General features: G+C 48.7%; 1 protein-coding gene across 4 annotated transcripts in view; it reads right to left on the bottom strand.

The window, feature by feature from the left end:
- C4_2H1orf141 (chromosome 4_2 C1orf141 homolog) overlaps positions 1–17,338 on the bottom strand; it is a 191,032-nt gene that overhangs the window by 88,717 nt on the left and 84,977 nt on the right. For all 4 annotated transcript variants that reach the window (XM_085602325.1, XM_085602326.1, XM_085602327.1 and 1 more), the window contains one exon: positions 15,307–15,401. In XM_085602325.1, coding sequence (XP_085458451.1) covers positions 15,307–15,401 — 95 coding nt within the window. The remainder of the gene's footprint in view (positions 1–15,306; positions 15,402–17,338) is intronic.

The following is a 17,338-nucleotide window of genomic DNA, read 5'->3' as shown; positions in this document are numbered from 1 at the left end:
GCACTAGGAACGATTGGCTCGGGTAGCTGTTCTTGGTTTCCCTTTCTTATTGTACCCAGGACCAATGTCAGAAAATCAGGGTTGTCTGTTCCTAGCATGAATTCCTCTAGGAGATTCTTTAGGACTCCTACGGCCACTATGAAACATGGTCCATTACAGGGTGTATGGGTATTCGGGCCACCGGGTATTTCTGAACGTCTCCATGTACACATCAAATATGTACCTATTTCCCAGGAATTATCTGGGAGACACAAACCAGGTCTTTTTGAATAATGGATTGGCGAGAACTTAAATTCAGTAGGGCAGTAACCAGGGTTTGGTTGACATGAACACACACATAAAAACAGGTTCGCAGTTCCTCCGTGTAGAGAAGAGACTTGGGAACGCAGCTGACATCCATAGGTTCTTCACTCTGCTTCTTGTGGGGACATGATGTGCCATTCGCCGCAATCAAAACACTGGGTGCCTCGGAAAGGGGGGTTATCAGGTTTATAGGTACGAGGTTTCGGAGGCTCATTAACTGGTTCTAGAGCTTTCTTTGGACATTGGCTACCTCATATTGTTTTCTCCATTTCCCAAGGGAAAGCCTGGGACTGGGCACGTGCAAAGGATGTGGCCATTTCCACGGCCTGCTCTACAGTAAGGTGTGAGTGTTGTCTTAACCATCTGTGGGTAGGGAAGGGGAGAGCCTCAAGGAATTGCTCCAAATAGATTTGGTTCATGATTTCTTCTTTTGTTTGTTCTGTTGGGCTCAGCCATGTATCTGCTGCCAGCTTCAGTTTAAAGAACAGTGTCTTAGGATTATACCTGGGGGCCCCTTTTTCTTTCCGAAACCGGACTCGGTGGGACTCCGCGTCCATATCAAGATGGTCAAGAATGATGGTTTTTATTTCTTCGTAGGGGGTAGTACCCCCGGCGTTAGCCACCTGGTAGGCTGTTTGGGCATCCCCTGTCAGGAGAGGAGCCAGGAAAAACGGCCATTTTTCACTCAGGCCATCCTGACGCTTTGGCTGCCCTTTCGAAATAAAAAAAAAAAAGGCATCGGGTCCTCTCCAGCTATATACTTTTGCAAAGCTATGTTCGGGTGTAAGGGAGTTCCAGGGCGGGTCTCCTGGAGGTGAGAAGAGATCTGCACCTGGTCTTCTGCGACCTTTTGTATAGCATCCACCTGGGACTTAATGACGTCTTTAAACACCTCTCTATCTGCCTGGGCCGAGGTCATCTGCCATTCTATGGCTCATTCCAGCTTCTTCTGTCCATTCACTAGATGATGTATCAGCATCTCCATTTCGGCTTACCACTGGAGGGCTGCCCGCATTCTCCACCACGAGGTACGGTAAGTAAGAGTATGACAATTGTCTTTTTGGTTCTCCTTATTTGGGATACATTTATTAAATGTCTCAAAATACAACATAAAGGTCCTCTAAATGTCTCCTTTGGGGAATTCAACTCCTCAGGGCGTTTTTCTCCAATCCAGACATCTGGGACAGGGTACCGCAAAAAAAGAAAGAAAAGACATAGAAAACGTCAGCGTTGAGCATGACTATCGACGTCTATGAAGAGAAGGGAATGGGGGAAACACACCTTACATGCAGACAGGCAAGGCGCCGGTAAAAAGAGAAAAAGAAAAAACCTCCACCTGTGTTTTGGCACTCAAAAATAAAATAAAGAAAAATGCAGCCTCCGAGAGCCTGTAGTGGGGTACGGGCGTCTTTGTCAAGCTGCCCCCTCGCTTTTTATGGACTGAGTACGATCCTCTGCCCGCCTCCCGCTCACCAGGAATCGTTGGCCTACTGGCGCTTGGGTCGGATTCTCTATGGCGGATTCCAGGCCTCTCGGACAGAGGTCTGAGTCTCCTCCTGATCTCCAGCACTCCTAACCACTTCTCCACTCAGGGTTTCAGGACTCTGCTCTGATGTGTTCTTCTCCTCAATGTGATGCTTGCTTCGTTCTTCCTGCTCGGGCCTTGTACCACCCAGGGCGGCGTGGTTTGTCCTTTTCCCATAGACAGGCTGCGGCGACTTAAAAGTCCCATAGCAGGCGAAAGCAGGGTCATCCTCTCCGGTATAGAACACCTCTTCATTCGGACAGGCGGGCTGGAAACAAGCAGAGGATCGGGCAAATAAGGTATTGTCCACTCTTCACCTGTGGTGTCAGGGTAAGCGGGACACGTAGCCTGACAGGCTTCTAGCCGTATTTAATTTATAGCCCCTAGGTATTTGGTATACTACTCTACAAGGGACTTATACATAAATTAAACATGCCAATCAGGTGTAAGCCAATTTTACCATGTTTAAAGAAGAGAGCACAAGTACTTTCGCACTGGTTAGAAGTGGTAAAGTACACAGAGTCCTAAGGCCAACAAAAACGAATCCCAGCGAAAAGTGGGGAGGCAAAGGTAAAAAAGCTTGGGGGAAAACCACCCTAAGACTTACAGGTGTGACATCATACTGACGTGTTTTTATCATTGTTATGGATACAGGCATGGTCTGACCATTTTGTGGTCCCCTTTTAAGATGTCAGTACAGGGAAAAAAAGCGTTACCCACGAAAGAGACAATCACCACTAGAAAGTGGAAAATGTTTGACTCTTCATCCTTCGAATACGAACTCAATGTGACGAGGCCTACACTAGACACTAATTTAGATATAGCAAATGAACAGTTGGAGACCTGGATCTTAGGGGCGTTAGACAAAACTGCTCCTTGGAGCACGAGAACTCCTCAAAGAATAAAAGCCACCGCACCATGGTTTAACGAAGAACTTCGCGCGAAAAAAAGAGGATGCAAAAAGGCTGAACGAACTTGGAGAAAAACCTATTGTACTGCATCCAAAGAAAAATATAATAAGGAATTAAAAGCCTACCACACGTTAATAAAAAAAACTAGGCGTGATTTCTACACAGACAAAATCGATAATGCTGGAAATTCGCATAAGGAATTATTCATTATATTAAAATCCCTCAAAAACAAGGAGGAGGAAGATGTTATAACCTCCTCCAAAGAGATCTGCAACAAAATAGCAGGCTATTTTGCTGACAAAGTCTCCAGAATATATGAGTCTTTCCCAATGGAAGCTCAATTGGGTGGTAATCAGCTCCCCAGTAGCCAGGAAGAATTTAGGGGAACTATACTAAATGAATTCATAACACCTGAGAAAGAGATACTGATAACTATGATTAAGGGAATAAAATCAGGATCCCCTCGTGACCCGGCAAGGCCGGAGAGAATAATGATGGGTGTCAATACGATAATACAATTGATCTCTGAACTTATTCAATGCTCACTCAAGACTGGGATAGTCCCCTCGGGTTGGAAAAGGGCCATTGTAAAACCGCTGAGGAAGAAACCCTCCCTGGATTTCTCCGTATTAGAGAATCTGCGTCCTATATCACTACTACCACTGACGGCAAAGTTAGCAGAAAAAATCGTAAACAAACAGTTAGTAGATCTCATGGATGCGAACGCGATTCTTCATCCTTCGCAATCAGGTTTTAGGAAAGCACACTCCACAGAATCAGCTCTGCTGATGGCTACTGAGACCCTGGGAAAATTTGCGGACGAGGGGAAGACAGCTGCGCTCATCCTGCTGGATTTGAGCGCTGCTTTTGATACTGTCTCACATCCCCTACTTCTACAGAGATTAGAAGCGTGTGGCATACGGAAATGTGCACTTCAGTGGCTGACCTCCTTCTTAGCCCAACGAAGTTTCCAAGTAGCACAACTATCACACATATCGGATAGTCATCCTTTGAAACAGGGAGTCCCTCAGGGTTCCACCTTAAGCCCTACCTTGTTTAACATATATGTAGGACCACTAGCCGAATGTGTACAAAAACATGAGGTATCGATTGTATCTTACGCCGATGATACCCAACTAATAGTACTATTATCCCAAAATAGTGATCTGGCTGCTATCCGTTTTTCTGAGTGCCTTGAGGAAGTGGCACTCTGGATGAATAACCACTGCCTAAAATTGAATGGGAACAAAACAGAGGTACTAGTAGTTGGCAAAACACCTAACATATGGTCCTCGGCGTGGTGGCCAAACTCATTAGGACAGGCCCCCCTTCCCAAAGAAGAAGTGAAGAATCTTGGTATCTGGGTCGACGCCAAATTATCATTCGACAGCCAAATACGTAAATTTGCAGGAAAATGCTATGGAACAATGAAAACTTTCAGGAAAGTTGTGGACCTTCTCCCCGTAAAAACCAGGAAAACGGTTGTTCATGCTGTAATCACATCCCAACTAGTCTATGGCAATGTATTATGTAGGAGAGTAGGGTCTGCAATCCTATGATCACCCAGATTTTTTGCTTTTGCTTCATTGGTTTACGACTTTCCCTGGCTGTGGGCCTGCCAATCAGACCCACAGCCTAGCTGTTCTCTCTCGAAATTAACACACTTGTACACTAGGTGCATCCACTAATTGGAACTGGGCCGCCTTGTCAGTCCCTGTATCAGCATACCACAGGTATCCAGGGCATCGGTGTACCCAGGGCCTACAAGGGGCTGCAGCATGTATTATGCCACCCCTGGATGGCCGCCCAAATCTGACACAACTGGCTGCACGACAGCTGGGGCAAAGTGGTGTAATCACTCGTTGCTGTAGGTGTAGTATTCCTATACCTAACCCTAGAATGGACACATGGATTCCTATCAGTCACTCCTATGGCAGGCCTTATCAATCCTGAAGGCAGAGTGCGGGGAATCATGTGGGATGGTGCTCTGGCGCGAGCTGAGCCCGTCGACGGCTTGCGGTACCAAGTCCTAATAGCCGTTCCATGGTGACGCGTGCCAACTACTTTAAAATGCATTATAATCCTTGCGGTTATTTGCTAACTTTGGCATCGCATCACCCACACATGTCGAGTAAGGTGTCATACGAATGGGAATACGAGCCCCTCGCCAATTCTGGCGAAGGGGTTAATTAGCATTCCCACCTTTTAGAGGGGCACGACATGGAAGTAACCTTGAACCCCGGTTAAAAGTTGACTCAAGCCTCAGCATCACAAAATGGATGCTGCCACCAGACACAAGTCTGACCTCCTGCTGCTGGGAGACCTTCCAGCGGAGGGAGCTTGGACAAAGGGTTTCCTGTCGAGGGCGGTGTTAGCACCATCCCAGACAGGGTTTGTGTATCCCAGGTAGGCAGGGCTGAAAGGAAGGTGATTGCAAGTGGCACCCCGGTGCTCACTGTGCATAGCCCGGCTCAAACCAGTTTCGGGGGCAACCCTGCCCCTGGGCTGGGGCGAAGCCGGACAAAGGATAGGGGTGTAACCACCCCCCTCCTGGTCCCACCCATAGGTAGGACCTAGTCACGGGCCAGCCCCTTTTCCTAGAATAAAGGTAGGAGCGAGTCCCCTTCCGAAATTGGATAATTCTGAATCTTGAACTACTTTCCACGAAAGGAACTCTTGACTTTTTCTGAAGACTCTCCCTTGTGGCTAAGGAGTAGCCACCCTGCACCAGCAGGCACCACCTAAGCGCTTGCGGCTTGCTGTACGTCTCTCCCACGGATCAAGACTGCCCAGCTCGACGAGACCCGGGTTCCCTGCCATCTCTGACCTCTACCTACATCGTCAGCCCAGCTGAGAGTCGTAGGTGTGACGAGACCTGCGGGACCGGCCATCTTCAGAACCTGCACGACGCTTATCTAGCACGCCCACCGAGGGACCCTCGAGTGAGTGTAACTAGGGTTTGAGAAGCCCTAACCCATAGCAGCTCCAGCACCGAAGTCTGCCTCCCCAGCATCCACGAGATCTGCGTGGGGGCTCTTCCGCTCCTTGCTGTTCACCGCGTTGTCCGGCCACTCGCCGACCGGCTTGTGGCCCTCTTCACGACGCACCACGACAGTCCTTCATCACTGGTCTGGTTGCTCCAGACTGGCTCTTGCTCCCCTTCAACAGAGGAGTACCTCGGACCCTCCTGGTCCACTCCAGACGCCATCTTGACTCCACCGCGTGGGTTTGCCACTGCCAAGACCTGCTGCCCCACTCCTGGGCCCAGCATCGTCGACAGCAGACACCTTTGTGGGACAGCTCGCCCTCCATCCTGGTCGCCGCCGCGCCTCCTGGTCCGAGGAACAGCCGAGTCCGACGTCATCCACTCACCTGGTCGAGGTGACTTCAGCCGGTACCTTCCTGGTACCCACACGATCGCTGGCTAGCGGTTGAGAACTGAGTCCCCTCTGCTTTCAGGTTTCCTTCATCACCGATCCAGGCTTGGATCTCGCTGAACATCGACACTGGTCGCCTGCCAGCAACTTCTTCTTTCAGGCTCCTGAGACTACAACGAGGACTCCCGACATCTTGCCGAACCTCACGCAGCCGCAGCCTCTGGGCTAGGTAACTCGAGCATTTCGGTGCTCCATCGCAGGTTCGCTCTACAAATGTCCAGTTCCTTTTTCGTTTAGTCCTACTGATCGGATCACTCCGGAATCAGTAACTCCAGACTCGAACCATTCGCATTTCACTGTTAGAGTAGATGGTTTCTCGTGCCCCTCGGCCATTTGTGTAAATTGTGCAACTGAAGTATTTTCATAAGAGTTTTGTAGTGTGCTTAGCTCCCTGACTCATAAAGAACCAGGGTAGTCTTGTTATAAATAAATATCCTTTATTTTCATAACAACTTGTGTGGTGTCCTTTCACGTGGTGTTCAAGGGGTAAATGTGGTGGTAAAACAGCTGGCTTAACACGCCCTCTAGAGTTTAGCCTAAAGACTGCTCGTATCCACGCTACTAGGATAGCTGGTCTATAAGGTTGACTTACAACCAATCATCAATAAGGGTCGTTTGGAATGATACACAGTGATCACTAGAATAGTGAGCACTACATATCAGGCCAACTTCTCACATTGGTGAGCAGCGGTTGGGATTTGAGCTTGCTGTTGTTTTACCACACACGTATCCTAAGAATATCAAAGTGAAAGATCACATAAGTACCCAGGTACATATAACTTAACTTAGAATACTCTGAGTTCTACTGAACCAGCTGTTGTAGTGTAACAGGGCTTAGTACACCCTGACTACAACTCTTAGCAAGGGATCAGTAGGTAAACACATAGTGTAGGTAGGTGCATCACTTACACCTCACTAGAAGCATGTCGGTCCACGGAGAGTCTGCGGAGACTCCCTTAGTGGTCAGTGACCCTCCACAGGTCGTGTCACGATATGCAGCTCTTAGCTTCAAGGAGATGAGACAACTGTGTGCCTCCAGGAAGCTAAACCAGGGTTCTAACCCTACCATCGCATTTCTGATAGGTCTCTTAGAGACGTACGATGCTAGGAGGTCCTCTAACACAGGTCCCCCCAATGCTGATGGGAACATGCCTCCCTTAGAGGGAACCCTTGGTGACCCAGACCTCGACCTCCATACAGAGTCGGCAGGCTTACGAGGACCAATTTAAGCAGGCATGAGAATGGAACTGGGGGAGCCCCGGGCCCACGCTCAAGCAGGCCTAACATTGGGAACGGACGAGCTAGGTCTCTCTCCAGAGGCTCTAACAGATCTGTTCGTACACATGTCTCTCAGGCATCTTCTCAGAGAGGAATGACGTCCCCTCAGAGAAGGGAGCATGAAGCGAAGATGAGGGAAGTCAATCTGAGGATCGAGCGGGAAGAACTTGCCCCTCGCCAAAGAAAGACTTGCCTTGGCCCGAGAGCAGAAATTAAGTGGGTTAGATCCCACTGGTGGCAGCATTCTCATTAGAGAGAAAGACAGGGGTATAGACACTAGACACCTGAGTAAAATAGTGCCCCCCTTTAAACAAGGGGACGACATCCACAAGTGGATAACTGCTTTGGAGAGGGCTTGCACTGTCCAGTGCGTCCCCCTAAGTCAGTGGGCAGCTATACTGTGGCTCTCCTTTGAAGGTAAAGGACGAGACAAGCTCCTCACTACGAGAGCTGAGGATGCTAACAACTACCAAGTCCTGAAGAATACACTGATTGATGGGTTTGGCTTAACCACCGAGCAGTACCGGGTGCTGTTCAGGGACACCCAGAAAATTCAGTCTCAGGATTGGACTGACTTTGTCGATTGTGCCACTAAGGCTTTAGAAGGCTGGTTGCTGGGTAGCAAGGTTACTGATTACACAGGATTGTACAATCTTATCATGAGAGAACAGATTTTAAACAACTGTCAGAACCAATTGTTGCATCAGCACCTTGTCGACTCGGATCTGACCTCTCCCCAAGAATTGGGAAAGAAGGCAGACAGATGGGTCAGAACAAGGGTCAAGCAGAACCAGACTCAGAACCAGGGTGGTCAGAAGAAAGCAGACCAGAAGGGTAGTAACAAGAACGAACAAAATGACCAGAAGTCTTCGACAGGTCCCCAACAAACCAAAGAGGGTGGGGGTCAGGCTTCACAGAAGAAGAAGACTCAAGAAGGCCAGTCAAAAAGGTGGTGCCAATACTGTAAAAGTAAGACTCACTGGTTTAGTGAGTGCACCAAGAAAGGAGGGCAAACTCCTGCCACTGCAGCCCCTAAGGCACCTGCACCCCCTAGTACAGTCAGCAGTGGTAGTGCGCCTCCCAAGGCATTAGTTGGGTTAACCTTGGGAACCGAGGGGAGTGACGACTTAGTCAGCACGCTCACTCAGGCCGTCCTTGTCTGTACAGGGGATATGGATATGTCCCCTGATGCCAGTCCCAATACTTTGGGCAAATACAGACAGACACCTTTGATCAATGGAAAAGTGGCTCAGGCCTACAGGGACACTTGTGCCAGTGTCACCATGGTGACGCCTAACTTTGTGGACCCTGGACAGATCATGCTAGGTACCGATTACCTAGTGACCAATGCCAGCAATGTCACTACCAATCACAGTATGGCAGTTGTTGATTTCTCCTGGGGAGGGGTAAGTGGCCCGAAAAAGGTTGTGGTTAGTTCAGACCTCCCCGTAGAATGTCTGTTGGGCAATGATTTGGAAACGTCACAATGGTCAGAAGTGGAGCAGAGGACTCACATGGAAATGTTAGGCTTGCCAGCACATGTCCTTGCTGTGACCAGGTCACAGGCCAAAAGATGCCCCACTGAACAGGTGCTGGATCCTGGAAGAACGGACCAGACACCTTCCAAGAAAAGGAGCAGTAAGGGTAAGGCTTCGCCTTCCCCCTTGCCCCAGGTCGTGGATCAAGTCTCTGAGGAGGCTGACCTTAAAGAACTGAGGGAAACTGAGCCGAAAGAGCTTGAACCTGGTCAGGTTGAGTTTCTGGGCTCAGGGGGACCCTCCAGGGAAGACCTGGGGAAGGCACAGTTAGACTGCCCCTCACTTGAACCCCTCAGACAGCAGGCTGCTGCTGAGGCTGCAGGGAACGCCACAGGTACCCACAAAGTGTACTGGGACGATGGACTCCTGTACTCCGAGGCAAGAGACCCCAAACCTGGCGCGACCAGGAGGCTGGTCATCCCCTTGTCTCTGAGAGGTTTCCTTCTTACCTTGGCCCACGAGATTCCCCTTGCAGGTCACTTAGGCCAGAATAAGACCTGGGACAGAATTGTTCCACACTTTCACTGGCCCCACATGTCCGAAGATACGAAGGAGTTTTGCCGCTCCTGTGTCACTTGCCAAGCCAGTGGTAAGTCAGGTGGCACGACAAAGGCCCCCCTCATACCACTACCGGTGGTGGGGGTACCCTTTGAACGAGTGGGGATCGCCATTGTCGGACCAATGGAACCCCAGACAGCATCAGGGCACAAGTTTATACTGGTGGTGGTGGACCACACCACCAGGTATCCTGAAGCTATTCCCCTTAGGACCACTACAGCACCTGTTGTGGCACGGGCCCTAGTTGGAGTGTTCTCCAGAGTGGGCTTCCCTAAGGAGGTTGTCTCAGACAGAGGTGCAAACTTTATGTCGGGATATCTGACTGCAATGTGGAAGGAGTGTGGTGTCAACTACAAGTTCACCACACCCTATCACCCGCAATGCAATGGGCTTGTTGAGAGATTCAACAGGACCCTAAAAGAGATGATTCACGGACTACCTGAAAAGCTTCGGCGGAGATGGGATGTCCTGATACCCTGCCTCTTGTTCGCCTACAGAGAGGTCCCGCAGAAGGGGGTTGGCTACAGCCCTTTTGAGCTTCTGTTCGGACATCCTGTAAGGGGACCCCTTTGTTTGGTAAAGGAAGGATGGGAGAGACCTCTCAGAAAGCCGGCATCAAACATTGTGGACTATGTGCTCGGTCTCCGCTCGCGGATGGCGGAGTACATGGAAAAGGCATCTAAAAACCTTGAGGCGAAACAAGAATTACAAAAAGCTTGGCACGACCAAAAGGCTGTCCTGACTGTGTACCAGCCTGGACAGAAGGTGTGGGTGCTGGAGCCAGTGGCCCCAGCAGCACTCAAAGACAAATGGTCTGGGCCCCACACGATCATTGAGCAAAAGGGAGAGGTCACCTACTTGGTAGACCTGGGAACTCCCCAGAGCCCCCACAGGGTGCTCCATGTAAACCGGCTCAAGGCATATGTCGACAGGGAGGGCATGGGCTTGCTCATGGCCACAGATGAGGGACAGGAGGAGGAGAGTGACCCTCTCCCGGACCTGCTCTCTCAGAACCCTGACGATGGGTCAGTAGATGGTGTTGTCTTTTGTGGCAGCCTCTCTGGACATCAACAACAGGATTGTAAACAGGTTCTTCAATCCTTTCGACATATGTTCTCTCTGACGCCCAGTCAGACCAATTGGTGTACCCATGAGGTCGACACTGGGGACAGTCTGCCCGTAAAGAGTAAAATCTATCGACAGCCTGATCATGTCAGAGACTGCATCAAGACAGAGGTGCAGAAAATGTTGGAGCTGGGAGTCATTGAGGCCTCGGACAGCCCCTGGGCTAGTCCCGTAGTTCTCGTGCCGAAACCTCACAACCAGGGCGGTAAGAAAGAGATGAGGTTTTGCATGGACTACAGAGGCCTCAATGCAGTCACTAAGACTGACGCCCACCCGATACCAAGAGCAGACGAACTTATAGACCGGTTGGCTTCGGCCAACTACTTAAGTACGTTTGACCTGACAGCTGGGTATTGGCAAATCAGGTTAGCTGAGGAGGCCAAGCCCAAAACAGCATTTTCTACCCCGGGTGGGCATTATCAGTTCGTGGTAATGCCCTTTGGTTTGAAAAATGCACCTGCCACCTTCCAAAGGCTGGTGAATCGAGTTCTCACTGGGTTGGACGACTTCTGTGGGCGTATCTGGACGATATCGCTGTCTTTAGCTCCACCTGGGAGGATCACCTGGTCCACCTGAGGAAAGTGTTAGAGGCCCTGCAAAAGGCAGGCCTCACTATCAAGGCCACTAAGTGCCAGATAGGGCAGACACAGGTTGTATACCTGGGCCACCTTGTAGGTGGAGGCCAGGTTCAGCCATTGGAGAGCAAAATACAGGCCATCCAGGACTGGGCTCCTCCAACCACCCAGACTCAGGTTCGAGCTTTCTTGGGCCTGACTGGTTATTACCGGAAATTTGTCAGAAATTATGGATCCATTGTGACCCCGCTAAACGACCTGACAGGTAAAAAGATGCCAAAAAAAGTTCAGTGGACAGCAAGCTGTCAGAAGGCATTCGATGACCTAAAGCAGGCCATGTGCACAGCACCTATCCTAAAGAGTCCAGACTACTCCAAACCATTCATTGTCCAAACAGACGCTTCGGAGTTGGGTGTGGGAGCTGTTCTATCTCAGCTGAATTGTGATGGTCATGACCAGCCCATAGCTTTTATTAGCAGGAGGCTGACCCCCAGAGAGAAGAATTGGTCAGCTATTGAGAGGGAGGCCTTTGCTGTGGTTTGGGCCCTGAAGAAGTTGAGGCCATACTTGTTTGGCACTCACTTCAAGATTCAGACCGACCATAAGCCCCTCTTGTGGCTAAATCAAATGAAGGGTGAAAACCCCAAACTACTTAGGTGGTCCATTTCCCTACAGGGGATGGACTTCACAGTGGAGCATAGACCTGGCACTGATCATGGCAATGCAGATGGGCTCTCCAGGTATTTCCACTTAGAGCAAGAAGACTCACCTGGTCAAGGTTAGCTTATTGTCCCAAAGTTTGGGGGGGGGTCATGTAGGAGAGTAGGGTCTGCAATCCTATGATCACCCAGATTTTTTGCTTTTGCTTCATTGGTTTGTGACTTTCCCTGGCTGTGGGCCTGCCAATCAGCCCCACAGCCTAGCTGTTCTCTCTCGAAATTAACACACTTGTACACTAGGTGCATCCACTAATTGGAACTGGGCCGCCTTGTCTGTCCCTGTATCAGCATACCACAGGTATCCAGGGCATCGGTGTACCCAGGGCCTACCAGGGGCTGCAGCATGTATTATGCCACCCCTGGATGGCCGCCGAAATCTGACACAACTGGCTGCACGACAGCTGGGGCAAAGTGGTGTAATCACCCGTTGCTGTAGGTGTAGTATTCCTATACCTAACCCTAGAATGGACACATGGATTCCTATCAGTCACTCCTATGGCAGGCCTTATCAATCCTGAAGGCAGAGTGCGGGGAATCATGTGGGATGGTGCTCTGGCGCGAGCTGAGCCCGTCGACGGCTTGCGGTACCAAGTCCTAATAGCCGTTCCATGGTGACGCGTGCCAACTACTTTAAAATGCATTATAATCCTTGCGGTTATTTGCTAACTTTGGCATCGCATCACCCACACATGTCGAGTAAGGTGTCATACGAATGGGAATACGAACCCCTCGCCAATTCTGGCGACGGGGTTAGCATTCCCCCCTTTTAGAGGGGCACGACATGGAAGTAACCTTGAACCCCGGTTAAAAGTTGACTCAAGCCTCAGCATCACAAAATGGATGCTGCCACCAGACACAAGTCTGACCTCCTGCTGCTGGGAGACCTTCCAGCGGAGGGAGCTTGGACAAAGGGTTTCCTGTCGAGGGCGGTGTTAGCACCATCCCAGACAGGGTTTGTGTATCCCAGGTAGGCAGGGCTGAAAGGAAGGTGATTGCAAGTGGCACCCCGGTGCTCACTGTGCATAGCCCGGCTCAAACCAGTTTCGGGGGCAACCCTGCCCCTGGGCTGGGGCGAAGCCGGACAAAGGATAGGGGTGTAACCACCCCCCTCCTGGCCCCACCCATAGGTAGGACCTAGTCACGGGCCAGCCCCTTTTCCTAGAATAAAGGTAGGAGCGAGTCCCCTTCCCAAATTGGATAATTCTGAATCTTGAACTACTTTCCATGAAAGGAACTCTTGACTTTTTCTGAAGACTCTCCCTTGTGGCTAAGGAGTAGCCACCCTGCACCAGCAGGCACCACCTAAGCGCTTGCGGTTTGCTGTACGTCTCTCCCACGGATCAAGACTGCCCAGCTCGACGAGACCCGGGTTCCCTGCCATCTCTGACCTCTACCTACATCGTCAGCCCAGCTGAGAGTCGTAGGTGTGACGAGACCTGCGGGACCGGCCATCTTCAGAACCTGCACGACGCTTATCTAGCACGCCCACCGAGGGACCCTCGAGTGAGTGTAACTAGGGTTTGAGAAGCCCTAACCCTGAGCAGCTCCAGCACCGAAGTCTGCCTCCCCAGCATCCACGAGATCTGCGTGGGGGCCCTTCCGCTCCTTGCTGTTCACCGCGTTGTCCGGCCACTCGCCGACCGGCTTGTGGCCCTCTTCACGACGCACCACGACAGTCCTTCATCACTGGTCTGGTTGCTCCAGACTGGCTCTTGCTCCCCTTCAACAGAGGAGTACCTCGGACCCTCCTGGTCCACTCCAGACGCCATCTTGACTCCACCGCGTGGGTTTGCCACTGCCAAGACCTGCTGCCCCACTCCTGGGCCCAGCATCGTCGACAGCAGACACCTTCGTGGGACAGCTCGCCCTCCATCCTGGTCGCCGCCGCGCCTCCTGGTCTGAGGAACAGCCGAGTCCGACGTCATCCACTCACCTGGTCGAGGTGACTTCAGCCGGTACCTTCCTGGTACCCACACGATCGCTGGCTAGCGGTTGAGAACTGAGTCCCCTCTGCTTTCAGGTTTCCTTCATCACCGATCCAGGCTTGGATCTCGCTGAACATCGACACTGGTCGCCTGCCAGCAACTTCTTCTTTCAGGCTCCTGAGACTACAACGAGGACTCCCGACATCTTGCCGAACCTCACGCAGCCGCAACCTCTGGGCTAGGTAACTCGAGCATTTCGGTGCTCCATCGCAGGTTCGCTCTACAAATGTCCAGTTCCTTTTTCGTTTAGTCCCACTGATTGGATCACTCCGGAATCAGTAACTCCAGACTCGAACCATTCGCATTTCACTGTTAGAGTAGATGGTTTCTCGTGCCCCTCGGGCATTTGTGTAAATTGTGCAACTGAAGTATTTTCATAAGAGTTTTGTAGTGTGCTTAGCTCCCTGACTCATAAAGAGCCAGGGTAGTCTTGTTATAAATAAATATCCTTTATTTTCATAACAACGTGTGTGGTGTCCTTTCACGTGGTGTTCAAGGGGTAAATGTGGTGGTAAAACAGCTGGCTTAACACGCCCTCTAGAGTTTAGCCTAAAGACTGCTCGTATCCACGCTACTAGGATAGCTGGTCTATAAGGTTGACTTACAACCAATCATCAATAAGGGTCGTTTGGAATGATACACAGTGATCACTAGAATAGTGAGCACTACATATCAGGCCAACTTCTCACATATTATATCTGGGAGCCTCTAAAAAAGGACTCACGAAACTGCAGAGAATACAAAATGCAGCTGCCCGCCTAGTCCTCAGCCTCCCAGGAGAAGTAATACAAGGAAAGCTCTGACCACCCTACACTGGCTGCCCATTGAAAAAAGAATCATGTTCAAAGCTATGTGCTATGTACACCGCATTTTAACAGGTAAAAGCCCCCTCTACCTCAAGTCTCTGGTGTCAAGATACTCTCCGGCTCGGGTTCTACGGTCTAAGGATATGGCCTTACTGAGTATCCCGAGAATTTTCAGAGCCAGAATGGGGGCTCGCTCATTTAGGTACCTAGCGCCAAAACTATGGAACACGCTACCTATAACAATGAGAACCGAGCCTAACGAACACGTTTTCCGCAGACAACTAAAGACATGGCTATTTCTGAACAACAACTCATAAGCTATTGCTCAGTCTCTATCTAACACACTCGTCTCGAGGTCTCAGCGCGGGGACACACCGTTAGGTATAACCATGCGCTCTATAAATGAATAAATAAATAAATAAATGCAGTGCTGGAGCAAGTTTCATACCCTCTGAGAATAAAACATTCTCTTGTGCTAGGTGCAATTCAGCTGTGTGGTGAATATGCAGAATACAACGAAGTCCAAAGTTGGAGTGTGATTCTTACCTTTGTTTTCCAGTTTGATCTTCTGGCGGACTGTGCCCTGCACACTGCAGACTTTGGCTTTCTTTTTAGCCTCCTAATATCTGTAGCCACATTTTCTATTTGACACAAACAGAAGGAAGGCAAGTTAAACAATCCAGAATGTCATTTTTCATGTTTATTTCTAGATGAATAGTATAGCAGAAACATTTACTTTATAACAGGAAAGTAAGTTTATGACTGGGTTGAATTTGGAAGACAGGCCTGTGCACAATGTCTGTGCCATTTCTTTCTTCATTTCGCTGGTAAAATATCCCAGTGACATGAACACCCTGCAGAGATTTGTAGGATGCCTTCAGATCACAGGCAGGAATCCTACTAAGAGCAAATTAGCGTTACCACCTTCCACGTTCAATTACACAAGAGAGTAACACTGGGCCTAGTAACATCTATTGTTCTAGCATCAACATATCATCCTGTTATTTTATTATTACTGCTAATATAATAATAACGATATTAATAATAATCATAAAATGGACATTTAGTAGTACTGCTGAAATACGCGTGCTTGCACAGTTAGTTTGGTCGTGTATTGGGGCTAAGTAACTAAGTGAAACTCATCCCAGGAAAACAAGGCAATATGGTCTTTTTGAATTAAAGGGTTTTGCGTCACCTTATGAATCGCAAATTACGTTGTGAACCATAGTATATGTATTACCGCGACACCTTGTGCTTGAAAAGAAGAGGGCCCATGAAAAGGGACATCCGCTATCCTTGAGAATCGTAATGAAATGTATGAATGCTTTGCAATAGCTACTGCGGTCGTAAACCAAAGGGGGTGGCATGGAATTTGTAAAGTGGAAACTGTCCATGAGAAAGCGTCCACTTGTCCATCTGGGCTGGAGTATTGCCGAGTGGGGGGTTTAGCAGGCAGAAGTCCAGGTGACTGACTATCCATGCAACTCCCTTGCATCAGAACAGTGTTTTGTTTTTTGGTTGGAGTCACAGCCCTTTATGGGACAGAGGTTGCAGTAGTTTGTGAATGTGAATACAGGGATGGAGGTGTGCTGACCCTTGCATCCCTGCATTCACAGCACTTTTGGTAGGAATCACAAACAATAACCGGCCTCATTAATAATAATACGGTGGGATACTATTAACCATCCCGAATGGTTATGTTAGTGCTGTGATGTATTAGTACATCTGCTGCAATGCAAAAATAATCTCATGTCTCTCAACAGTCACTGTGCACAAAGATTGACTGCTGAGCAACTTGAGAACGATGCACCAGGCTCAATTTTCCTTGTTGACATTGGATTCTTATACAGAAAATATATAAAAACTAAAGAGATAAAAACGTCTTGTGACCATTTTGGCTAATTTTATGTTTCTTCACCATTATTATCTATCAGCGAAATTAGAAAATGAGAGTCTGGGTCTGTTTCACAAATTACATTCCCATAAATGGCAGGATTGTGTTTTCATGGTATGAACCTTGTACGGTGTTTGGACAAAATATCGAGTTGTAAGGAGGCAAAAATAAATAAATAAATTGTAAATAAAACATTTCATTTTTAATACTAAATTATAGTTTTGTAGCGGGGGGTTGTGTTTGTAATGGGATAGGGTGGGAAGTTAATTAGGTAATACATAATTATTAATTATCTAATCAATTTTATTTAATTATATGACTTATATTTATTATATAAATTATTTCATACTGATTTTTGTCATGTGTCATTTGTTGGTTGTTATGTTTGTAAGGGTATATGGTGGGAAGTTAATTAAGTAATAATTAGTTATCAATTAATTCTTAATGGGTAATCAATTGTTTAATTGATTTTTGACTATGCAGTTCATGGAATACTTATGTATTTCACTAATATTTTAGTTACTGGCTGCTAGGTTTGAAAGGGTCTAGGGTAGGAAGGTAAATAAGTATTAATTAAACATTTATTACTAATTTATTTGTAATTATGTTTAAGAATGGAATATTTATTTTAGTTGTGGGCTGTTGGGATTGTAGGGGACAGGGTTGTAAGTTAAGTAAGTAAAA

The sequence above is a fragment of the Triturus cristatus genome, chromosome 4_2 (assembly GCF_964204655.1).
Source record: "Triturus cristatus chromosome 4_2, aTriCri1.1, whole genome shotgun sequence".
In the NCBI taxonomy this organism is placed as follows: domain Eukaryota; kingdom Metazoa; phylum Chordata; class Amphibia; order Caudata; family Salamandridae; genus Triturus; species Triturus cristatus.
Note: the sequence above shows the minus strand (reverse complement) of the source record. Positions and strands in the feature narration are given on the sequence as shown.